Raw genomic sequence first — 26,265 nt, 5'->3', positions numbered from 1 at the left:
AATAAAATTAAACGGACAGGTGCCTGCAGTAACTGTGCAAGGAGATGCTCTGACTCCACCTCTGGTCCTGATGGTGCACCAACTGCATTCGAGCTTCTGCCAGTGACCTTTAAAACGTCAGTTGTGATGAAAGAAGGGTCAGCTTTTTAAGGTAGGCTGTGGGTCGGACATTACTTTGGTTAATGTAAAATATATTTGTATATATATTTACAGGACATGCCCTGATGTCCCTCCGTGTCTTTAATCGGAAATCTAAAATTAGCGGTTTGTGTGATCGAAAAAGGCTTTGACATTACGGAAGCGGCGGAATTTGGGGGATTGGTCTGGAGCATAGACGTCTGGAGCTGTTAGTCAAGTTAGACACACATGGCCAAGCTGTCACAGGAAGTAAGACAGGTTTAGCTTATAAATTAAAGTGTCTTACATTGTCTCAAAGGGCCAGCCCCGTATTCGCCAACAGGGAGGTTTTACTTTGAAAGTGTACCGGACGTGTTATTTTTGCTGTAGAAAGAGCAGCAGTCAAACGTGTGGTGTCACTGTCGGAAAACACAGGGCTACAAACAAGACTACGCTCCTGACATAACAGCTGAGCTAAATCCGGGAAAAAGGCGGTGAAACGACGCTGGTACATGCCGTTCGATCCCCGGTTGCCCGGTGAGATGGATGTCCGACATGGGCTGTAGACTTCTGCGGCGGGACTGAAGGTGAGAGCTCAGCCGCTTGGCCCCGTTTCTGCTATTCATTCATTTATCCTTCTGGAACAGGTGTATTCCATCAGTCAAAAATGACATCCCGGTACAAGCAAATAATGTAACACTTGTTTGTTTGTTTTTTTGCTGCTGCTAGCATAAACAAACTTTAAAGTTACCTGTTAACGCGGACACCGTGAAATGTAACTAGCAAAGGATTTCGCCCATGGTCTAACGGTAGGCAGCTGAAATATTTATGCTCAAGATGGTACAGATAGCTGCTCGGGCCAAAAACACATGTGTATTAGTGTGGGCCTGTGTGTAAATAGTGCTGTGGTGGCACAAGCCCTTGTCCCATCCTCCCCTCTCCTCCTGTCAGGCTGATGCTGATGGAGCCCCCGACATCATGGCACGCCTCTGCTACACAGCCTGTTACTGTACTACTGAGGCTTTTTACCCAGTCCTGCCACAGTCAGGACAGGGAGAGGCCACCTTCAACCAGCCTTTTATTTTGGTAGTTTAGCCACTGTATGGGGCTAACGACTTTAACCTGAATTCACAGTACTGACTAAGCAGTAAAAGGTAAACCCCTGTACATTGTAATGCAGTTCAGTACATCATAAATGCTACCTATGTGAAACATTTTCCTTCCATGAGGTGATCCAATGTTTGGTTGGCTGTAGTTTGTGGGTTTTTGCATCGGATTACAATGTTTTGTAAAGGTTTTTTAATACTTTTCTCTACTATATTTGTAAAAGAGGTGTAAAATAAATAATTATCAGAAACACCTTTTACTGAAATGCATTTTAGAACAACATCACACTTTATATTTTAGGACATTTTATTATAGGTGGATACAGACATATTTAAAAGCTCTCTTGGCTGATATTCTTTTATTTTTTACATTAAAACCATAAGCAAACTATTTGTCGAAGGATCACTTAAATTATGTCCATGTACTGAGCTAGACATTCATAGTTGAAAAATAAACTAGTCAGTGCTCTGGTAGACAATTTAATTTATAGCATTCCTGTTTTTAAACTAGTCCTACTTAAAGGATCTTTGCCATTACTGTGCCATGTTTTGTTGCTTATCAGTTGACTGATATCAACATAAGAGATAAGCATATATTGACTGATATATCCACCCAGTTTATTCATTCATTAGGCTCTAGTACCTTTTATGATTGAACAATTTAACACTTTTCCCAGAACAGAAGTAAATAATTAATCACCTTTTTGTTTTCTTTCCTTTTTAATTTGCAATTTCATCACTTAATACCAGCGTGCGGTTGCAGGGGTTAGGTTTAATGGCTTCTTTTTTTTTTTAAGTATGCCACCTGTTCAGCACAGTGTATTACTTTATGACATGAAGCTTCATTATAAGAGTTTTCCTGAAGGTAAAATATGTTTTGTATGCTTCCCACACTCCCACTGAGTCACCCATAAAGTTTCCTCATAACTTACCCAGCCATTGAGTCCACAAGAACATTGTTTTTTCAGGCTTCTATGATCCTGGTCTCCTTTCAGTTGCCCCAGGCACGTCAGTAAACCGCGCAGATGTAAAGGGGTTCTCAGCTCCTTTATTCAAATGTCAGCATGACAACTTAATTAATGTTGCCCAGAGGTGAGAAGCTGAAACCTGAGCAGCTTCTATACTCGCAGATATATTTCCATGGTGTAGATTTCCAGTTCTTATCAAAAGTTTTTTTCAGCAGGCAATCTCTTAAAAGTTTGTAAAACAATGCAAAGTATTCTGCAGGTCAGAGTCAGACGAGACTAAAGTTAAGGCTGTGAATCATTTGATAAAACAGTCAATGGTCAGAGACGAGAGGCCAGGTGTGAGCACACTGAGGTGTTGACAGCATAAAAGATGAAGTGAGAAGAGAGAAGTGAGAGGACTAGACTGAACGAGCACTATCAAACTGACCTGAGTGGCCCTGTAATCACATACAGACCAAAATAACCACTGGAGCAGCACAGCAGTGACTTATGTTATCGCTGTTATGAGGCTATTGGAAACAGCTGTGTGTCATGTTTAAGATAGCCTGTCATTATGTTCAGGTAGCATATTTTGGAAGTTTGTCTCTTGCAGGAATCCAGAACAGAGTAGTACACTGCGTTAAGCCCTTCTGGTTTATTTACAAGTGGATTAATGTCGTGCTATTTGAAGCAGTTATCATGCAAATAGCCCAGAGGCAGCAGCTTATTCAGTACTGGTAGTCTAATATTGTGGCTTGCGGATAGAGGAATGTTGACTTGTCAAGCAAATACTTTGTCCTTTTGTTTTTTTGATCATTATGATTTCAAACTTTTTTTTTCCAAAAATAAAAAAGTCTTAAAGCATATAAAATTAGTTCTCTCTACATTATAAATCACTTGCGAATATTGTAGAGACAAAATTATTAGTTGAGAGACTGAAATGTGTTTACTTTTTTTGATTGGATTTTGATAGATTAATTGTTTCAGTCATTTGTCAAATAAAAATGCCAAACATTTGCTGGCTCCAGCTTCTTGGATGTGACAATTTTTTTTACATTTAGTTTGGTTTATATCATCTTGAATTGAGTATCTTTGGATTTTGGAAATGTCAAAACATCACCTTGGGCCCTCAGACTTTGTGACGTAATTTTTTTTTTTTAGACTAATTTATGAACCTGTAATTGAAATAAAAAGATGATAAAACTTAGTAGAAGGCTGAGATTTTTTTTTTTTATACAAGATGTACTGTGCAAATGGTAAAACACCAACACCCAAACTTTAACATAAATGTAAACCAAATGATGGCCTACAGTAAGCCTCCTCTTCTAGGTCATGCCTGGTTTTCGTGCCAGCAGACTTCCTGTCTGGGGCCTGGCATCAGGAAGTTGGGTGCCTGCTTAATCAAGCAGAGGTAAACATGCCCTCTGAGGAAAAAGGAAGAAACATTCCTCAGTTGGAGTGGGGAGTACATGTCAATGTTCTGCCAACAAGAAAACAAGGTAACATACATGAAGTGGGTCTAAAGATACAGACACACTTGTCAAAGTAAAGAGAAAGAAAATTAAGTTCTAAGTGAGGTGATCGAGCGATTTGTGTTTGGTGTTCTTTGAGCCTGAAAAGTATGATTCCCTTCAAGTCTTTTCAAAGGACAAAGCCCTCAGCAACACACCGTGCTGAAACATAAAAAAGTTTCTTTCTGCTCGACTTGATATTTGTCTCAACACAAATATTTCTCTCTGAAGCAGACAAGTTAAACACAGGTGGTTGGACGTGCAGTTCAGTGCTGCAGTTGATGACATCTGTTTGCTACTGATAAGTGCCTGGAATTTCACACGGATGGAGTGAGGTGTGTGTGTCTGTGTGTGTCTGAGTGTGTCTTGTTTGCAGAAGGTGGGACCCGTTTGGGTACACACTACAGTTCTATCCACAGATCCTGTGAATGGGTTTGTGTTAGTAGGTAGAGGCGTTGGCAAAGAAAATTTTGCACAGGGAAATGCTGAACAAGTATGGAAGGGTAAGGGGATTGCGGGGTTGAGCGCTGCAGAGAGGACACTGCAGTAAATACAGGGACACCTGTGACAGAGGAGGTGACGTGTAGGTGAGGATGTGTGCAGTCCTATAGTGGCAAGCTGTGTCACACTGTCCTTTTTTTAAAAATATGTAGCGGTCATGTTTCTTTTTTTTTTCTCTCATGTCCACCCTTGTATTGGCTTTACCTGGTCTTTAACACTCCCATGCTATTACTATCATGGACTGACCTCCCCTCCTGTGCCTCCCTTTTCTACTCCCAAATATTCAGAGGATGGGCCCAGTGTCCCGGTGTCTGAGGAGATGTCTTTGGGTCGGCTCCTGCGGCGTGCCTCCTCCAAGGCCTCCGACCTCCTGACCTTTAACCCAGGGGCGGGGGGCTCATCGTTACGTCCGGGCCTGGATGGCGAGATCATCTTCTCCAAAAACAATGTTTGTGTGCACCCCGCAGAGCCCCTGCCTGGCCTGGCAGAGCACCACCCAGGTAAGGCTGGACTGATGTTGAAAGTGTCCTTCTGGCTGTATATCTGTGTGGTGTGAATGGAGATGTGGAGAGAACCGCTCATCCAGTTTTCCTTTCAACTTAATTCGTTATTTTTAGTCGCTATGGTACTATTATCAATAGCATGGTGCAGTGTTTCAAAACTCTAAGTACAAGACTCCCAACTGATCATACTTGTTAGTCATTCAATCTTGCATTCAAAGCAACTGATTCTCCTTTCATTTGGCTTGTAAACATCTTTCACTACAAGGCCAATGTTTCAACCACTAAGTTTCTGGTGAAATACAACGAGCACATTTGTTAAGTCATCTAAACATATCATAGTGCAATTCTTTCAGTTAAGTTATTGTAACAAGCACTCAGTCCAAGACCAAACAATGTAAGATACATGTTTCAAAATGACACTTGTGAAGTGCTAAAGATGATCCATTTGCTTCACTGTTTTCACATTACAGTAGGCAAACATGTAACTGTACATTACCCATCAAATTCAACAAAAACTATTTCCATAATTCCTATCCCATAATCAGAAGTGTGATCAATGAGGACATCGTCCCCACTCATCGATGCAACAAACTTTTACTGTATTGCAACATTACTGTAAGGTTGTGTTTAATCAAATACTGTAACTAAACTGTAAAAATGTGTTTACTGTAAAAGTTTTCTGTAGTACACACTACACTAACCTGCATGAATTTGGCCTTGGAAAAAATCTTCTTGAATGTCGAATCCAAGCCTGACATTAGTCAGCAGTGATGTCATCACAAGCCTCATCCACTCTATTGTATTGTACACACTGTAATCATTGCAGTGGTCCTTCGTGGCCCTTATGGTTTGAGCACTACTGTAAGTTACCAACACTAAGGTTGTGGGTTCAAATCCCACCAAGGTCAAATTTCACAACTTAGGGTGGTGATTCTGAAGTTTTGCATCGGACTATATCAGGCAAAAAACAACAACCATACATACAGTATATAAGGCAAATGTTTCATTGACTCATCAGTTATGAACAATGAGCACAGTGTTAGAGAAGAAAATCCTGTCCAAAGTTATGCATGTACTTTGTGTGACTGTATTGTATTTCAATGTGAAACTGGTCTTTCTAGATGCTTTTTTTGTACAAAGTCAATATCAGATGTACTTAGAGTTGTGAAAAGAGGTACTTTTTGATGATCTGTTGGTTAATTTGTACTTAAGCAAGTGAAATATTACCACATACTTGTGAGAATAGTACCATAGCGTCATCGTCAGATGTTCTGAATTTGAAATTCCTAGTGCAGTGACAATGATACAATCCATCAGCAGCGTCCCAGCCATTTTTTATATGCAGAATTACTAATCCATTTCAACTAGCAAATGGCATTGCACTTGGCAAGGCACGTTTACACAATGCCTAGCACCTTTCAACAACAAGGTAATTCAAACTGCTTTACATAAGACATAAAAAGGCACTAAGACTGTGTGCTCACCTCTCAGGGTGTGTCGTCATCTCTTTGTGTGTTTATCTCTTCTCAGCTTTCGTGTTTGTCTTTGAGTTGCAGCTGCCTGCTACTAATAAAAAGTTTTGTCAGTTCCTCATGTGTCACCCGTTTTCTTGTCAACATAATTATTCCTAATATATGTTGCCCCCTACAGGCTACCTGTGTGTGCACACGGAGAAGGATGAGAGCCTGGGCACCACCCTGATTCTGACCTGGGTGCCCAACTCCCGCATCCAGAGGCAGGATGAGGAGGCGTTACGCTACATCACGCCGGAGAGTTCCCCCGTACGCAGAAACGCACGCCGCCGAGGCCGACGGTAGGAAAGTCATTTCTTAAACTGTGTATCCTCAAAGTGTATTAAATGTCTCGGATGCACAGAAACAGTGTTTCTGTATGTTAGTATAACGATAATCAATGATACATCTCTTATGGAACACTCCTTAAAGCGAAGCGTAGTTTCTGCCGCCCCCTTGAGGAATTCTAAGTAATGACAACAAAACTGTCGGCGCGTCCCCATGGTACAAGCCTTCCGTGACTGCGCACCGCTACCCTTAATCTTAGTCTTAATTAGCTTTGTAGCAACTCATTTGGCAATTGCTTGAATGTAACGGATGTTCATCAATATCAAAAAGTTACGCACTAAAGCTTTTAAGATATTCAATATTTGAAAAAAAGCATGTAATTACACTATGAAAACCATAGTTAAACTGAGGTTAAAAACGTTTTTGTTAAAGTGTGCAGCCCTATATCAGTATTATCCAGTACATGACAATGATTGTGTTTTAACCCAACCTTCCCCTCCAGACCCCACTCCCGTCACCCAGCAGCCCAGGAGGAAGTTGAGGATGAGGAGAGGAACGTTACCAGCAGCACCTTGACAGAGAGCCACGGCCTGGTCGAAGAGGCGGGGGCAGATCCCTCCTCACACCAGCAGCAGCTGCCCTCAGCGGGGGAGGAGGGCGATGAGGGCTCCTGCGAGCTGTCGGACGAAGTGAGTCGGGACAGTACCATGGGTTCAGACTCGGACACGTTCTCCTCCCCGTTCTGCCTGTCGCCCGTCAGCGAGGCCCTCTGTGAAAGCAGCGGCTCCGTCTTCCTGGACGGCGAAAGCAGGTCAGTGAGTGGGCCGAAATGGGCTTCGTTCATGATCCGTGTTGTTATTTTTACACGGCAGGGTTAAGTTTATCCTTTGTTTTGTCATTCAGCGGTGTCCACCTCACTTATAACTCCACTACTGTCCCACATATTATCAAAGATTGGGATGTTTAGGGCACCCTGGTAGCCGAATAGTTAAGGTGCATACTATATTAGCTTTTTGACTTTGCCAGGCAATTTTTCCGTGCTTTTATATATTATAATTTCTATCACAACATCTCAAGTACGGCTTTAATTCTGGTGGAGCTCTAAAGGAATTCTGTCAGCTATTCCAGTCCTGTACTTTATGATGGCATCTTCTTGCCTTGAGCATTATGTGTATTTAATATCCCAGTGATCTCGCTCTGTAGGGTTGTGGTCTGTATAGCCTTTTGGGATTTAATTGTGTTCGCTTCTACAGTAAGGAGCCCCTTCAAGAGCAGAGCAGAGTTCTGTTGAATACAGAAGCGTTTGTTGCATTAAGTATTTATAATATATTTTAATGTTAGTTATTGTCTCTAAAAGAAATGAAAACGGACATTGTCAGGCCTTTGTTAAAGATAACATGCTACTGATTGCTGTTCAACTTAACTTAGGGCCTTAGTTCCCGGTTTGTTTACGGATAGAATATGGCTGTGTCTCATGTTACGTTGTTTTTTGTACACGCTGTGACTATACAAATCACAACATGTAAATAGGAACATGTTGGCGTGTTTTTGTCACTTTTGTCACAATTCAGAGCAGTAGGCTAGTTGGAACCAGTTACCTGCAGGATCTGTCCTGGGCTAAGCTAATGCTGGAGCCGTCAGACAGTGTTACAGCACGCACGGAGATGAGAAGGGTATGTATCGACTTGTCTTACTCTGGGGGTTACGGTGAATAAGCTAAATTCCCAATAAGTCGGCGTGTTCCTTTTAAGGTGTAATATTTATTAATGCATACTGTAGTTGCTCTTATTGGTCTAAAAGCAATATAATTTAAATATATTGGTACAAAATGCTCACTGCATGTAAGTTGATATGTAAACTCCCCCCAGGTTGCTTAAACACAAACACAATTACCCAGAGGACATGGCCTCAGTGCAAAGCTACAGAGTAGTAGTCTCTAGTGAAGACTGCATTGATGTTGTGATTTGTAGGACGTGTTTTACAGACCAAATACAAAAGGAGGTTTTGGGTTATTTTTGGCAAAAAGAGGATTTATATTTCTTCCATTATCCCTAAATCTAAGTGTGCTGTAAAATAATGTAAGGTTGTGTGTTTTAGAGCGATTGAGCTGTCTGTGTGTGTTTGTGTGTGTGTGTGTATGTTATTGCTGCAGTTCCTCCAATTATATTATAAATGTACTCAAATACTACAAAGAAACGCATTTCTCAGTTGATAATGCTTCTTATATTTGATTTATATGTGGACTTTACCATACTGTCATAAATTACTATCTACTCTAATCACTTATTTACATCACTCTGAGGACAGTTGCGTCCACGCTTTCGGACACAAAATGTCTGAAATCTGGGAAACTGAATGACTAGCTGTCTATTGTAGCATTGTAACTCAGATGGTTATTTGTTACAAGTTACATTTATTGTGTGTGTCTTTTCAGTTACCATTTACAACCACAAGGTGGAGCCAAAAAGAAAAGAATTGATTGCATGAAGGATAATTTGCACTCGGAGGCCACAAGGTGGCTCACTGCACTATAGCTGAATGTGTCTTGAGAGGGAAGGCAGGTAGATGACTTCAAGTAGAAGGCATGAAATGAAATGTTAACATTCTGAATGTTTTATAATGTCACAGATGGCCCAAAATAAGTCCCCAAATCCTACAAACCCCAAACCTCAGTGCTTCCAGAGACTGTTCTCTAATCAAGCGAGCCATCTGGACAGTGATTGTGTTGCTGTTCGGACCTCAGGGCCGTTCGACTTTATGATTCCCTTCGTGGTTGTTTCCTCACGCAGCTATTTGGCCTGACATGTTGCCCAGAATGTGTGAGCCTGTGTCAGTGTGTGTCAAGGAGAGTGAGAGAGTGTGTGTTTAGGCCTTTTTAACCACTGTCAGACCCCAGCTTGCTGTAAGTGCAGTCAGTGTGTGACTTGGCAGCGCTCTCTGCCTCACAGCTTCTAACCTTCACTCTGTCCTTCTCTTCCTCCATTCCTCTGTGCTTTACTCACTGTTAGCATCTCTCTTTAGCTCTCTGGCACTCGTATCCATCCTCTTCTTTGCCCCCGTTATCGGATTCTCCTCTATCCCCTATCTGTCCCTATCTTCCACTCTTCATTTTGCATCCTTTCCACTTGCTCATTCTCTCTGTTTTTCTCAATATTGTTTCTTTTGGTGTTGCCCACCTCTCAAATATCTTTCCCCCTCCCCTACCCTAAAGTCTGTGTGAAGCCCTTTGATTCCCAGTGCTCCCGGGGTTGTTGTGCTGGGCTGAATGTCAGCTCTCCGGATTAGAGGACTGAAGAGAGCAGAGCAGCAGCCAAAACCCTGGAACCCACTCAATCTCCCTTTCTCTCTCTCTCTTGCTTTAATTGACACTGTTAAGGGGCCAGGAACTGGAAACATGTCACTTGGAATCATTCAAAGAGAAAGAGCCGCGTATGGGAGAGCAAGAGCGGATGAAAAGGGGGGGAGAAAGAGGAGAGTGGTGGGAGCGAAATCCACAGCAATCTCTGTCGAGCTTCTCAATGAGTTCCCTTAAAGTTTAACAGTAGTTTATGAAACTGCTGTTGACTGTCAATGTGTGCCTTCTTGAGGCTTTCCTTGCAGATTTTTACCACTCAGATCTCAGATAATTGGTTTCTGATATTTGTGGCTTATGATTCCTTTAAAAGAAACCACTTATCAGTGGTCATGACCACAGTTTTTTTTTAGTTTTTTTTTAGATCATATTAAGAGTAGAGAAGAGGTAAAAGTATCCCATTTGAAGACCTCAAGAAATCATTAAAAACACACATTTATGTCTCAGAATGTCTTTTTTATTTATTGGACCCCTGTTGGAAGTTTCCATGTATTATTTTACAACATTGAATCAAATTAGATTTTAATGTGGCTATTTTTGACACTGATCAACAGAAAATGTGAATGATTTTTTTTTTAGATTATTTTTTTGGCACTAAATCTTTATTATATAGGACAGCTGAAGATGTGAAATGGGAGAGAGAGGAGGAATGACATGCAGCAAAGGGCCCGAGGTCAGAGTTGAATCCACAGCTGCTGCAGTAAGGACTGAGCCTCTGTACATGGGGAGCACGCTCCACCAGGTGAGCTATCCAGGCGCCCCAGAAAAAGACCTTTTTGAATTTCATAGTTAAAAACAGAAAGTAGATCTAAATGCTTTACAGATACCACATTAGTTAAATGGAGATCGCCTGCGTGTAGTCAATGAGCTTGAACTGATTGTAGGTATCTGGAATCAATGTTGGAAAAAATAAAACTTGAATACTTTTTTATAGGCACTGTACTAATCTCAGGACCCCTCACATTTATCTAGTACTTAGAAAGTCTTACAGCTGATGTGTGCTGTTTTGGTTCTGGGATTATTAGAATACCTTATGATTCATAAATAAGATAGTAAACATCAAATGTTTTTCTCCAAACTCCCAACTGTACTGACCACTTTCCAGTGTGCGCACTGCAGAGAGCCAACACCACCCCCTTCACCCGAGCCCTCCCTCATCTCTCCAGGGATTAGCTGAAGGACCTGGGAGTCCCTGGAGGCCTGTTGCACTTGGTCCTGGTTCTCAGGGTGACCTGGCAGCACCTTCCCCCAGGGTAAAGCCTCGTGTATGTGGAGCGAGGTGTTATGAAGGGCCTCGGGGCAGTTTTGATCTCACCCTGGCCTGGTGGGACATGTCGGTTGCAGCAGCCTGACTCCATCAAAACAGCTTGTTTACATAATGTACTCTATGTACAGTTTATGGCTTGCCTGCAGCCTGCATCTGCTGCCTGTAGTACATGGACAGAGTCAGGCTGTTGACAATGACAGACATTGTTAATCACTCGTTGAGTTTCCGCTTGAATGCAGCACAGCGGAGGATCAATGCTATAATGCCAAGAATCATGTGGTTTCTCACCACATTTTCCATGGTTTTTGCACTTTAGTTTATACACGGAGAAATATGCAAAAGTATATTTATACATGTACTTTAGGCATGCAAGAAGAATGAAAAAAAATTCTGCTGTAAATGGGCTCATAGGCCTTGTTAACACCCCAAGCTTGATGACCGCCATCGGAGTTATGAAAAAGCGAGTACAGTAGTTTTTAAAAATATATTTTAGATTGCTTCACTCTTTTACCAGAACTGTCTGTGCCTCTCTCCCAGTCACCTTGTATTCCACAGTCTTGTTTGTGCCATGATACATGAGACAGAGAGCACTAAATCACCAGATAGCAGAGGAAACTGCAGCTTGGATTGATCAGCCTTGTTATTTTCCCATCTGCTTACGGGGAAATGATTAGCCAGACATGATTGATTCAGGGTGTAATTGATTAGACTGGGCCGGCCTCCCTTATCTTTTCAATGCACCAACATGCCACTTGTGTTCACCTGTAAATTTGTTGTAAATAAAATATAGTTTTCTGAGTGAAAAATTGTAATTTCTTACAAAAGGATACCTTTAAATTCACACATCCATCCATACAAAAGAGATAAACAGTTATTGTAGCATTGTTTTTTATATTAGAGATAATTTAAAGTATTTCTTTTAAATAACTTTGGGTTTTAATTATTTCAATAAATTACAAGTGTGTTTGAAAGTCAGTAGTAAGCAGATAACTTCATGTAGATGTCTACTGCTCAAATGTCAGAGGATTAACACATTTCTGTGTTGGTCTGTTTCTCACCATCAGCATGTCTCGATACGTGTTTGAGAGCGCATCATGGTCATTAGCTGTGTGTGTGTGTGTGTGTGTGTGTGTGTGTGTGTGTGTGTGTGTGTGTGTGTGTGTGTGTGTGTGTGTGTGTGTGTGTGTGTGTGTGTGTGTGTGTGTGTGTGTGTGTGTGTGTGTGTGTGTGTGTGTGTGTGTGTGTTGCCACTTACACAGCTTTGTCTATTTTTTTGTGTTGTCACATGTGTGTATGTTTCTCTGTACATGAATGTGTTGTGTGTGTGTGTCTCCTTCAGGAACCCTCGGCTCATGTTTCAGTGCCGGGAACAACATGCTGGCCATGGGGGAATGACAGGGGAAATTGGACAGCGTGATTTGTGTGTGTGTACAGATTTCCGTGTGTGTGTCCTCTGAAGCCTCTGTGCATTCCTCCCATTCTCAGCCTCTTGGTAGAACTATACTGAGAAAACAACAGGGCAGAACTGAGCTATATTTCTGCACAATTGTCTCTGGGCTAAACACCGCTGGCCACTGTCTACATGATATTTATTATTAATGTTCCACAGAGAAGAATGGCTGCGTTTCTGAATGTGAGGCGCAAGAAAAGACAGATTTGTTTGTTTTTAAGGCTCCTTTCTATGATTTTATGAAAAACATCACTCAGTTCCCTAAAAGCAAGGTCCAAAAATGCATTCACAAAACTCATTAGTTTTGTATTTTTTTTTTTTGCAGGGAACTGTGCGAGGAGTCCATGACCCACTCTGCCAGCTTCACCTCCAGCCTGGACAGCCACGCCCCCTCCGAGAGCGGCGGCCAGCCGCAGTGCATGCGTTGGGAGGAGCAGCAGAAGGTGCTGGTTCTGGAGCAGTTGTGCGGCGTTTTCAGGGTGGACCTGGGACACATGAGGTCGCTGAGACTCTTCTTCAGGTCAGCGGGGAGTGCAAAGCTCACAGGGAGGTCATAAAGGGGGTCACCATGTTGCGCTACTGTGCAAATTTATGATTTGTTGTAGGTTTCAGGACGGTGTCGGTTTGTTTGACGATGATTAGTTGAAAATCAGTTTTGGGTACGTTAAATAATAATAAGTATTATTAAAATTGTTACTGCTTTAATAAACCCATTCCTTCAAATGTCCTTTATCGTTGCAGTGATGAGGCTTCTACCAGTGGCCAGCTAGTGATTGCCAGCCGAGAGAGCCAATATAAGATCCTACACTTCCATCATGCCGGCCTGGACAAGCTGGCTGAGGTCTTCCAACAGTGGAAGTGCTGCAGGGAAACTCAACTCAAAGACCAGGTCGGGTTACAATTACAAAATCTTGTTTGGCATCTCGTTTTACTGAGAAACCAAGGACATTTTCAGCCTTTCTTTTCCCTTTAAAAAAAAATGTTCTACTTAAATTTTGGTTCTGTGGCCACATTTTTTGCCCATTGATTCTCTTTCTGTCAGGTGTCAGATGAGAAATCCTGCATGCAGTTTTCCATCCAGAGGCCCATCCTGCCGTCGGCTGAGACCCACCCAGAGGAGAAGCTTTATCGCCGGCTGGACGTCACTACCTGGCTACGTCACCTAAACCACAATGGGCAGGTGGAGGAGGAGTATAAGCTACGCAAGGTATGTCTGTGGGTGTACATGTTTTTATGATCTTGTGCGATCATTTTGAAAGGTCTCACCTGCTGCTATCCACACAGTCAAGCTTCACATTTTCTTAGTCTTAGAATTTTTTTCTTAGTTACTAAAAGTCATTTTGAAAGGTAAAACCCACAGTGTATAACTTTCACTTTGAATCAGCACCTGCCGTCTGTAAATAATTGGAGGGTTGGTCTTGGCCAATGTCTCCCCGTGAGTCATTTGAGTTCTCTGGGATTGACTCAAGTGAAGGTTTACCATCTTACTCAAATGACTCAGTGGCAGTTAGACTGTGACCAAGAACATTTCCTGTGTAAACACGCAAATGCAGGAACAGAAGAGCACTGTTTTCGTTGGACATGGCAGATTATACAGTTCAGGGGTTTCGGTTTTGCAACCCTCATGAAATAACCCATCTACTGTAGTTCATTAAGATACTGGTTGAATGCAAGGTGTCTGCATATCTAGTTTGCATACCGTTTAATATGTTCTCATATTAGGAGTGATCCCTCGCTGCGTCCCTGTTTGCCCTTTTGTGCTCACTGTGTTTGCTCACTTGCCACTCTCCGCCAGGCAATCTTCTTCGGTGGTATCGACCCATCCATCCGTGGCGAGGTGTGGCCCTTCCTGCTGCACTACTACAGCTATGACTCCACCTCCCAGGAGAGGGAGGCCTGGAGACTGCAAAAACGCACCCACTATCATGACATCCAGCAGAGGAGGTGGGGAACAGGCCGAAAGAAATAGATATGCGTGTTTGTTATATAGTTCAGGAATCTGGAGATTTCCTGGCTGCTACTGTGCCACAAAATGAAAGTTATTTTAAGGTTTATTTGCAATACAGAAATCCATTCATTTAAAAAAAAACTGTGAAAACAGAGGATACACCGTCACATGGCTGCAGTCAGTCAAACAATAAACCAACCATATGTGAGTCTGTTGTGGCTTCTCATCGCAGGCACTGAGCAATCAATAGGTACAATCAGGGAAGTGTTAAGGGGAGGTGCCGGGTGTGAAATAAAAGGTCTCTAGAGAGAAAACATGTCAGCGGTTATCAGATCATACTCTCGGCAGAAGGAAAAAAACCACAGACACTCACACAAACACACAAGCACTTAAACGTCTTTATTTGTCTTCACCCCTCAACCAAAAGGTTGAGTGTGCACATATTTTCACGCCATTATGCTGCTCTGTCTGTAATGAATATAATAATTGGACAGGTTTCATCTGTATGGCCTATTAACATTTTGAGTACATCAGTAGGTCTTATCGAAGTCAGGTAATTAGATACCTTGTTCTGACTCTGATGTGGATTCCTTTTAAAGATCATTTGACTAGAGCAGCCTCCGGGGCCACTGGTTGATCATTAGGAGCAAGGATACATGACTGTGGTTTTGTTCCTTGTCTCCTAAACTCATGTCCTTCCCTTAGCCGTGATGACTGCACATCTGCAAAGGGATGCAATGCGGCTGTAACAACTGCAGACGTAGGTCAACAGGCAAACAGTGAACGGAATAAGTGAAAGTGACCGAGAAGAATAATTTGGATATTATCATTGTGAAAATAAACTGCTACAAAATCAATGAATGACAGCCTTTAGACTCTCTCACACACACACACACACACACACACACACACACACACACACACACACACACACACACACACACACACACACACACACACACACACACACACACACACACACACACACACACACACACACACACACAGAAAACATAAAAAAAGATCTATATAGTTCATACTGCCATACATAAGCTGGATTTCTTCATCATAAAGTACAATTATTGGGTAACATCTTTCCAGCTAATGCATGAGGAATACATATTTCTGGTTTGTTTGCAAGTCAAGTTTTTGTTGGTAATACAGTTTATGATAAAATATATATATAATAAATTTAACACACTGCATGGTTAATATAGGAAAATGTCCTCTCTGGCTGGCTTGAAGAGGAAGTGCTTATTACATTTTTGGTGCACCCGTGACAAACATTCAAAATAGCTCTTTTTTTTGGGTTCAGATTTCTGGAAGTTAAGAGGAAGTCAACTTCTCTCTGTCAGTAACACTAAAAAAAAAGCATCTATGGCTTCAGCAAACAATTTTCATTATTGCTTTTTTCCCCCTGAATATTCAATTAACCATTTGGTCTGTCCAAGACGACGTCTTCAAATTTGTCCGATCAACATAGAAAACAATTTTCTTTTCATCGACTGATTGTTTCAGGTTTAAACATCTTTTCAAAGAAGAATCAGTCGTGTGAATTAACTTTAATGTTAAAGAATCATTTAAAATCATTGTTTGTACTTTGTGCTCTTTTGTGCGTATTTCCTTGAGATTTGTGTACTTTAAAAGCCCATCTAGGATGGGCAAACTAACTAAGACTATAAATGCTGTGGCATGTGGCATTGGTCCATGCTCTATACTTGTCCCTATAAGAATGAACATGAACTAAAATAAATAGAAGTTAGTCCAAGGCAGTGGTGGTGTCTAAAATGAGCATGTTCCTATTTAATATTCCTTTGTAAACACAGCAATATTTTTACTTAACCATACCGGCCTCAGACATATAAAGTGATGAAAACATGTACTGAACTCCAGAGAGAGAGAGAGAGAGTCCAACCACGCAAACACACGACACTGAAACTAAACCGTTGCGTGGCGTTGCGTCAGGTGTACACTCATTATCCCTGGTGGGGCCACAGAAAAAAACAAACAGTGTTAATTAAATCCCCTCTGCTTGTTAGGGCTATATTGTGCTATACACAGATTACATTGCTAATGTAGTCCATTACATTTAGAGGGATAGATGGGGGTTTTATGGTTGTGGTATTGTCCTCAATGGAGCACTTGATGGTGAAATAGCCCTTCAGTCCACTGCTTGCCCACTCCCACATTTTGTAGTTCATTTGCAGCTACCCAATAGTGTTTACACCAGAGTGACATTTTAGTGAAAGATTATTTGATTAAACTAGATTTTTTTCCCCCCCTTAATTTCCTTAGAGATTGTGCAGTAAAAACCTTCTTCTTCTTGTCTTTTTAATCTATCATAACTGACTTTGGACACTAATCTTGATTGAGGAAACGACTGCAGTTTCTTTATTTCATGTATCTAGCATTTCCTCTTTTCATATGGTTTCAGATTGTCCATGAGCCCGGAGGAGCACAGCGAGTTCTGGAGAAAGGTCCAGTTCACAGTGGATAAAGACGTGGTGAGAACAGACCGCAGCAACCACTTCTTCAGAGGAGAGAATAACCCCAATGTGGAGATTATGAGGTCAGACCACTTATCTTTATTTTCCCCTTCTTCCTTTTTTCCCCCCCCGCTCCCTATCTCTGTCTCTTTGCCCTCACCTTCTCTCAACCCATCCTTATCATTGCCAATCCTCAGCCCAACGCACAGGCGTACCTATTAATTTCATATTCTGAACCCTGGGGGAGCCGCAAATGAGTTTCATGCTTTATTGACTCTGACTAAGCCGTCTGAACACTTTTGATGCATACTCAGAGCTAATGGCTTTCTAAACGAGAAGCAAGAGGATTTAAATAGCATATTAGTTTAGTGACTCTCATCGAGGCTCCTGCTATTTGTCTAGGTATTATGTCTTATGCAGCGTCTGGGGCAGGGTGGTCCCAGATGCATCTCCTGCTTCCTCAGTTATCTCACATCTATTGTACTGATATGATCACAGATAACTTTCTCTGGGTCGTTCGATCCAAGCAAGCTGAAGATCCTTCTTATCATTTTTATCTTTCATATTCCAAACACTGCAAAGTCTGCATCCCTTCAAATTACATCTGTTTTTACTGTTCATATTTCACTGAATAATAAAACAAAGTCCTCTGTGTTTTCCCTTTGTTGAAGTTTACTTCAAAGTAGTATCCATATACAAAAAAACAACCCAAGAAAGATCATTAATTAGCTCCCTGGTTACCAGAGGAGTTGGCATAGCAACCGCTTAAGCAGGGCTTGTCATGTTTTTCTGGGCATTAGCAGCAATGCTGAAACACATGTTGGATCATTCAGCGTTTGGGCGGGACCATACTCTCAGTGGTTTGGCTTTGCTGCAGGGTCGTGGAAATGTCTATACAAGAGCCTTAATAAAAAGCTGAAATGTTTATGACACTCAATTGCTATATTGTATTAGATGTACTGTTTCCTGCTGAGATGTTACAAAAGCGCGTGATGTTCATGCTGTGATCATCATGGCTGTCCTTGACCCAGGCAGATTCTGCTCAACTATGCAGTGTTTAACCCAGACATGGGCTACTGCCAGGGCATGTCTGACCTGGTGGCCCCCCTGCTCACTGAGATCCAGGACGCAAGCGACACCTTCTGGTGCTTCGTCGGTCTCATGGAGAACACCATCTTCATCAGCTCACCGCGTGATGAAGACATGGAGAGGCAGCTGGTAGGATGTTTCTTTGTGTGTCTTTGAGTTAGGCAAATGTCAAGTTGTACCTTATTTGTGTGTGGTTTTCTTGACATGGACACATACATCACACCCCCAGTCTGTACAAGTAGAAAAGAAACACACAAACCTGTCCAAACAACACCTGTGTATGTTTGCTTGCGTGCAGCCCGGAGAAGCATAATGCCAAGCCTAATAATGCTCAAATCTCACTCCAAAGTGTTTGATTGTGTTCGTAAGACAGTGTGTACCCTCTCTGGCCCGCCTCCAGATGTATCTGCGGGAGCTGCTGCGTCTCATGCTGCCCCGCTTCCACCAGCACCTGACCAGGCTCGGGGAGGATGGCCTCCAGCTGCTCTTCTGCCACCGCTGGATCCTGCTCTGTTTCAAACGAGAGTTCCCCGACACCGAGGCTCTGCGCATGTGGGAGGCCTGCTGGGCACACTACCAGGTCAGGGCACAGCCGCAACGGCTCCTTTGCATACACAAGTTTGTAAGAAAAACTTTGCATAAACGAGTGCACAGAGGCACTGGACTGTATTCTGTTTCAGTACAGCATGATCTTTTGAATAGTTTTTCAGAAAGCATGCAGAAATGCACAGCTAACATTGTCTGCAATAAAAAGAGTCCACGTTATCCCTTTTAAAGCCTGTCACCCCATACCATTGTAATCCTCCTAAATACCTACTGTATAAAATGTCATATTACGTCTTGGTTTTGAAGGAGTTTAATGGTTTAATTCAAGAGTGATTAGTGATCCTTACTGTAAAGTACAGTAAATATTTAATTCAATGCTTCCTAAAAGCATTACAACTGTATATTGTAAAGAAGTAAGAGAACTGTTAAACGGTAACTAAGCTCACGTAGGCCTTACAGGTGCACTAGTTCAAAGATCTCCTGCTAGATGTTCTGATCTTCAGCTACAGGTGCCGATAGAGGAGATAGCATAGCGAAACCTTGGTTTAGACGGTTGAATGTCACATACCAGATGGACCAGAAGCAAGAATTTCTGATTGATATATGATTTTTCAAGTAATATTGCATCACAATATACATACAGTACAAAGTCTTACTTGTCCAAGTTTAAATTTTTATTTTACCTTTTTCGAAACAAGTTTTTAATCACTTTTTCTTCCTACTACTTCACATCTCTAAGCTCAAATTTCCAAATACTATGCCCTCATACTTTGCATTGTCCTTGAAGGGTTTCACTGCAAATTTGCATTTTGTGCATATCTGTTTTTCCTTGTTCTGTGGTAACCTTCATGTTTTCATTAAGTCCTTAAAAAGCTGCTAATTTGCAGATATTCGTGCATTTGTCTTCCAGTGTTGACCTGCTCACTAACCTCTTTCCCTCTCTTCATAGACGGACTACTTCCACCTGTTCCTGTGTGTGGCCATCATTGTTCTCTATGGCGAGGATGTGACAGAACAGCAGCTCGCCACTGACCAAATGTTGCTCCACTTCAGCAACCTCTCTATGCACATGAATGGAGAACTGGTGCTACGCAAGGTACGCTGCAGTAAATGCTCTGGGTATTCTTGCCCTTATGTCACCTGTGTACAGTACACCCAAAGTAAATGTCTATTCATTCATCTTAAACTATTACAATAATCTGTCTATGATCATAGTTCTTCCACAGACTGCTGCATTACTTTTAATTCAAACCGGCGTTGTGTTTGCATTAAAGTAGCCCTGCCCAATGCTGCAGCAAAGCAGCGCTGACATGCTGTAACCTGCCCACAGAGGCCTTGCAGAGCTAAATGGGATGTTGCCATGTCATGCAGAGGATTTATGATCTGCATCCCTGCTACTGTGCCTGCATCCTCATGTTTATGGATGCTGTGTTAGTGCTTCTGCAACCACAGGCACTGTGTTCACGTTAGCATGCAGCTGGCGTAACTCCTTTTGTTGTTGCCAGAGATTTTGCATCCGATGCACGCCGGCATTAGGTACCACATCGCAATGCTGACCTTGACATTGTTTTGTTACCAAAGTCAAAGCTATTGATTTATTTTAATGTTTTACTCCACTATGTTTGATATCTGCAACACACTGTTTTGCATTCCCTGACTTTGTTTCTTGTCCATTCAAAGTTCCTTTCACCTTTTTACATATTTTAGTTCATCTTGCCACTTTCGCCCTGCTCTTTCAGGCCCGCAGCCTTCTATACCAGTTCCGCCTGCTACCCAGAATCCCATGCAGCCTACACGACCTTTGCAAACTGTGTGGCCCGGGGATGTGGGACAGCCGCTATATCCCCACTGTGGAGTGTTCTGGTGAACACCCTGACTCACAGAGCTGCCCCTATGGTGGCACCTCCACCCCCCAGCCCTCCTCACCCTCACTGTCATCCACGCCCTCGCCAAACTCCACCCCCACACCAACACTGCGGGGCAAGAAAGGCTCCAAAACCCGGGATATTTTCACCTTCCGGAAACAGTCCTGAGACCGAGGCCATGGGAGCGTTGCTGTTCTTGGCTCATGTTAGTACAGCAAAGGTTTGGATCCATCTGCTGGATTCCTGAACTGTTTGTTGCCCTTTGACTCCTCTCCCGAAATCCCTGTCTCTAGTTTCCCTATCTTACTGAGGATTATTGTCACTTGATCTTTTCATGTGGTGCAATGTGGAACACTGCCTTACCAGAATGTTATTTGCAATGTTCAGCATCACATAAATCCAAGATGAGGACGGTTTGCTACTGGACGGGCCGGAAGTCAAGAGGCTGTTTTCATCTTGGAGCAGAATAGACAATCACCAGGCGCTATGTTGGTCTGGAGCTACTTCAGGTTTGAGTCTGCTGCTGGCTTGGCATACTTTCATGGGCTTTGTGGGCAGGGGTCACATCAGGGTCTGAAGCAACCGGCATGAAATCGTGCAGACTCTGACCGAGGGTCAAATGAAACTGGAGATTCATTCACAGGACTTGAACTTGAACTTTTAAAAATGTTGCAGTGTTCTCACAATGGAATATTTGTGTGAATATCAAATTACATGTGCATATCTCAAGTCTGAGCAGGACGTTTTTAACAAAGAACAGTTAACCTACAAATAGGATTATAACAAATTCACTGGTATTTTTTTCTTTTTTAATTTTATTTTCTAACAAGTGAATGTTTACGTTTTAAAATAGCAGTTACAAATATATTTAGCAATATTATATCCTTGCATGAGCGATTCTTTACATATAGATGGCACAACTTGTTTGTTAGGAAACACTCAAGCCCAAAACAGAGGTAAGAATGTGTTTACATGACAAACACTTACATGATCACATGATAGGGCTCTGCATATTTCCTCATCAGATTGTGAAAAGGAACATTCTCATAATTTTTCTCTGTTATTATGTTGTTTCCCGACAGGCAGGATAAAGCTAGGCATATGTTTCCTTCTGATAAAAGTCAGACACAAACATTAATTTTACCTGTCGAGCAATAGGAGCATAATCATTTACACATTACCATCATAAGATATAATTTCCTGTTTGAGGTGTGGGATGGATATGACAGCGCTGGCTGCCAAAGAAAGCATAGATCATGTTTTGATCCTGACAAAAAAATTGACAGCCTCGTGTTTTCTCTTACATTGTGTCGTCTGTGTTGAACCATGTTCAGACAGGGTTGTGAAATATCGTCACCACAGTGTTTTTTTTCTTACCTCCAGCGTTCTCTCCACTTTCACCTAAAAATGAATGAAAACACACTATCAACACTAAGAATCAGTCCACATGAATGTATCTGTTTGTTTTTTTAAATGTGTGTGTGTGTGTGTGTGTGTGTGTGTGTGTGTGTGTGTGTGTGTGTGTGTGTGTGTGTGTGTGTGTGTGTGTGTGTGTGTGTGTGTGTGTGTGTGTGTGTGTGTGTGTGTGTGTGTGTGTGTGTGTGTGTGTGTGTGTGTGTGTGTGTGTGTGTATATAAAAACTGGAGTGACCTCTAAACATCTGGTAATGAGTTGGAGAACAGCCATAGAGGGCCTCTCCCCCCCGACCAGTCTCTTTAATTATAGCAGTCATCATAGGGAGAAAAAGAGGAAAAAAAGTAAAGCTGGCTGTTTGGTCTCTTCAGAAAAAAAAATGGGAGAGATGGAGAGGAAAGTAACGATTTAAGCGTCACACAGGGATATATAGTGATCTGCATCTTGGCTCTGTGATTTGCAAGTCCCAGATGTAAGGTGGTCTCTACTCTGAGGCTTTTCCCTGAGAGCTTTTGAGTGACACTCCTGGGGCTGAAAACATCTTCAAATTGCTGCTAAAATGTAACATTAAGACCTTCAATCAAACCCCCTTCTCTCACTCTGTCTCTTGTGGTCTCGCGCTCTCTCACCCAGCAAGCAGTCTCAGCAAATGACATTCATAACTGCTCCTTTTCCCCCATTAGTTATCATGTGCAGCTGCTTGCTGGAAAAGCCCGCAGAGTTTTGAAGATTGGGTGGCTGCGTTGAAATGAGCAAAGTCAGAGATGCACGATGGGAAAGTAATCAAAGTGTGTGTGTGTGTGTGTGTGTGTGTGTGTGTGTGTGTGTGTGTGTGTGTGTGTGATCATTAAAATCACATTGTCTGCACAGGCACTGTAAGTCACGAGCCTAATTAATGACTACTCCTATTCAAAGGGGTTTTGACCATCGCTGAATGTACAATGTTGCTGTTGATCTCTATGACATGTTGCTGTATTACTGTACACATCTCAGAGAAAAAAAGAGGCTATTCTTATTCTAGGTATTAATAAAAAAAACAGGCATACTTTCAAGAAACATCTCTAAAAAAATGTTTGACTGAACAACAAAATGTACCAAGCGTACAATTTATAAATGCTTTTCTGACAATAAATGACTTGTGATTGTGATCTGATACCAAGTAAAACTGCTGGGATTTACAGAACCACCACTAATGTTTTTTTTTTATCATTAAACACGGCTCGAATAAAAGCATAAAGTCTCCGTTTTGTTTTGTAATTTATGAAGTAAACACATGGATATCAGGATTAATATAGAAAGATAATCAAAGTAATTTATGTAATTTAAATGAAATGCATTCATTATATACCAATAAATATTGATGACTATCATGATAAAATTGTGTCAAATGGTTAGGTCGATTGTGTTGTAAATGATGAAAAGAATATGCACATATAAGATAAATAGAGGTATTTATAGTATTGATACCTTTTTTGCAACCAATAATAATAATACAAATACTTGGACGATCAGTTTGCTCTACCCTGCTTTGTGGACAAAGATACTGTTATAATCTCCACAGAGTTTTTCTCCAGTTTTTGGAGACATCAGTTTACTGGGTGCATCCATTTAAAAAAAAAAAAAGACGATAATCTTATTAGGTAGCACTTTTCAAAGCTGGTCCAGAATTTCTGTTGAAAATATTCCATGTCAGTAATATCTCAAACATCTCAGACCAGGAAGTTATAGGGCAGCTGCAGGATTTTTTTTGTATGCTGCTGACATCATATAAGGAGACTTGTAACATGTCAATTCAATTCCAGGGTGAACTTTCTCTTTAAATGAAGGCCGCGGCAACGGCGATTTGACTGCCTGCTCTGCAGACCAGTTTTACTAGAAGGTATGGAAAGAAGCTGCAAGACAGTTTCCAACTTCTTCAAATTGTTTACTTGGTTTTATGGCAGAAAACCACTGTTGTGTGAGCACAAAGCTAACTGATTTACCTGAGAAGATGAGAAAAAAAAAACTGTTACCATGCAACAGATACAAAATGTACCTATAGCTAAAACAATTTTTTTTACAAATTCTCTGCAGGAAGTTGTGACTCATCTTAAAAACTGCTGTAACGCTGATAAAAATATGTTTAGTTTTTTTAAATGTCACATTGTCATCAATGGCATTTTCTATCTACCGCGGCAGTTACCTCATCTTGTGGAAATAATCTGGTACCATGCAACAGATACAAAATGTACCCATACCTCAAATTGTTTTTACAAATTCTCCTCTGCAGGAAGTTGTGACTCATCTTAAAACCTGCTATAACGCTGATAAAAAAAAAATTTTTAATGTCACATTGTCATCAATGGCATTTTCTATCTACTGCGGCAGTTACCTCTATAATCTGGTTTCACTCGCTAAGTGGCTAATTTGCTAACCATTTTTAGATTTTGGGCTCTCAGCTGCTGCATGTGTTAAAACAGATTTACCTACCTACCTATGATTTACTATAGTTGTGGTGACATGTGATACTTCTCAAATTTCAGCCATCTATACAACACCTGACCAGCCTGCTACCTCCAATCCAAGGCACTGACACACTAAATTCCCCTAAGCAGGAAGTAGAAAATTAGATGTTGTTGTTTGTAGTCTGCCTTACTTTGACTCTTCATCTTTGAAAGATGAAAAAGACGAGGTGTAAATTCTCCTCACAGGGGATTTCCATTCCAGTTTTCAGACAAACAATATAAGGCCTCCCATGAGAAAATGCAGCAAAGCAAACGAGTCTTTCCCAGAGTTTAACCCACAGTCTTATCAGCCTCTGCTGTTTGTTGTGGCTGTTCGACGGGGTGTGTGTGTGTGTGTGTGTGTGTGTGTGTGTGTGTGTGTGTGTGTGTGTGTGTGTGTGTGTGTGTGTGTGTGTGTGTGTGTGTGTGTGTGTGTGTGTGTGTGTGTGTGTGTGTGTGTGGTGGCTCAGGCATTTGACAGCAATTAACTGACTGTCACGGACAGCTGTGGAGATAGCATCAGACACTGTCGTCAGGTGCCTGGTTCATGGAAAGCAAAAGGAAGACTCTGGGCTGACAGCCGTCTTTGGGGAATGGCTCTGGCAGCGCAGGTATTCTGGTTTAGTCACTATGATTGGTTCCAGGAAAATACAATTGAACCATTTTTCTCTGGAAGACCCATACATGTTATGAATGGATTTCTTTGGAATTCGGTGACTAAACAATGGGCTGTATTGGGTGTGGCTGATCTAAAAGTCCCTTTAATTTTTTTCTCTTTGTTTTAACTCCTCACTAATTAACTAACTAACTAATTAACCTTGTTTATTAATGCAAGACATCGCTGGGATGAGTATTGTGGGTTTCAATGGGAAATTGAGTTGGAAATTATGTTAACCTGTACCCCGAGATTGCCCAGGGACCTAATCCATTGTAAGCAATTCTCTACTGTACGTGTGATTATTCTGCTATCCAGAGACCCCGCTGCCTCTGATGTGGAGGCCTGCCTGCCTGCCTGCCTGCCTGCAATTACAACCCATTAGTGCCTGATTGATAGCTTCACTGAGAGCTAATGCATTGCTTTAGAAGAAAACAAGATAAAAGGAAAATGACAATAAATACATAAATGAATAAAACGCCACTTCTCATTACTCAAATATTTGGCCTCTGCATCATTTGAGTGACTAATGCAGTTTTTATCCACAGAAAAAAACTAAATGACCGATGACTGTACATGTGGATGATGCAGCAACACGTGGATCCAGTGAATACCATAAAAACTACATCACCCTGTTGTAAAGTCTACTGCTCGTTGGAGCCACTTTGCTTATTTCTACATGCCGTTAGATTAGAGAGTGTTTTGTACGTCATTTTGAATGATAAGATATGTGGTTTAACCGTAAGATGAAAATGTGTGTGTGGAATGAATTGCCCGACCTGGTGTGCTTCAACCTCATGCTACATGAGCACCACAGACACTATTGGTAACCTATGCAAAGAACTCAAGCTCTGTGGAGGCTCTTTGTGTTGAATTAAATACTCCTTTGCTCTATCAGTTAGTTACAAGTGCATCATAAACTAAAACCTGCCTACATGTACATGTGTTATCCAAGAAATCACCGCTTACTTTCCTTTAACCCCCCACCACCACCCTCCATTAACTCCCCTTGTTGAATTGCAGCCCTCCTCCTCAATTCTCTTGTTTTCCCCTGACTGACAGTGCGGGGCCTGGCCACTCTCCTGTCGTGAGGCCTGCATTGAACGCTGGGTTATTGCCCCCTAATTATCAATTACAGGGCTCTGCTTCCACACCTGGAGCAGGCCAGGCTGGGAATGAGTTTAGCCCATTATAGGATGGACCTCCGGCTGGGCTGTTTATGGAGGG

At 41.8% G+C, this 26,265-nt stretch overlaps 1 protein-coding gene across 3 annotated transcripts; it reads left to right on the top strand.

Moving 5' to 3' along the window:
- Positions 1-425: 425 nt before the first annotated feature.
- tbc1d16 (TBC1 domain family, member 16) lies at positions 426-22,492 on the top strand. Of its 3 annotated transcripts, none has more exons than XM_039825185.1 (13): positions 426-704; positions 4,470-4,682; positions 6,336-6,498; positions 6,987-7,295; positions 12,879-13,073; positions 13,295-13,442; positions 13,596-13,760; positions 14,349-14,497; positions 16,936-17,070; positions 18,019-18,205; positions 18,477-18,656; positions 19,572-19,718; positions 20,362-22,492. In XM_039825185.1, exons 2-13 carry the CDS (start codon positions 4,502-4,504, stop codon positions 20,653-20,655), a joined length of 2,253 nt encoding a protein of 750 aa, XP_039681119.1. In that variant the 5' UTR covers positions 426-704; positions 4,470-4,501; the 3' UTR covers positions 20,656-22,492. The 3 variants fall into 3 exon arrangements, with proteins under 3 accessions (XP_039681119.1, XP_039681118.1, XP_039681121.1); XM_039825184.1 differs by lacking the exon at positions 426-704 and adding an exon at positions 3,541-3,669; XM_039825187.1 differs by lacking the exons at positions 426-704; positions 4,470-4,682; positions 6,336-6,498; positions 6,987-7,295 and adding an exon at positions 10,461-10,578.
- The last annotated feature ends 3,773 nt before the right edge of the window (positions 22,493-26,265 follow it).

Source organism: Perca fluviatilis, chromosome 15 (assembly GCF_010015445.1).
Source record: "Perca fluviatilis chromosome 15, GENO_Pfluv_1.0, whole genome shotgun sequence".
NCBI classification, from domain to species: domain Eukaryota; kingdom Metazoa; phylum Chordata; class Actinopteri; order Perciformes; family Percidae; genus Perca; species Perca fluviatilis.
The sequence above is the reverse complement of the archived record's forward strand: the minus strand, read 5'-3'. Positions and strand labels throughout refer to the sequence as shown.

Bases quoted from the DNA above. Each gene is read 5' to 3' on its own strand.
- tbc1d16 (XM_039825184.1), top strand. From the start codon at position 3,588: ATGCCCTCTGAGGAAAAAGGAAGAAACATTCCTCAGTTGGAGTGGGGA. The intron at 7,296-12,878 runs GTCAGTGAGTGG...TTTTTTTTGCAG, and splicing joins TTCCTGGACGGCGAAAGCAG to GGAACTGTGCGAGGAGTCCA. The intron at 18,657-19,571 runs GTCAGGGCACAG...CTCTCTTCATAG, and splicing joins CCTGCTGGGCACACTACCAG to ACGGACTACTTCCACCTGTT.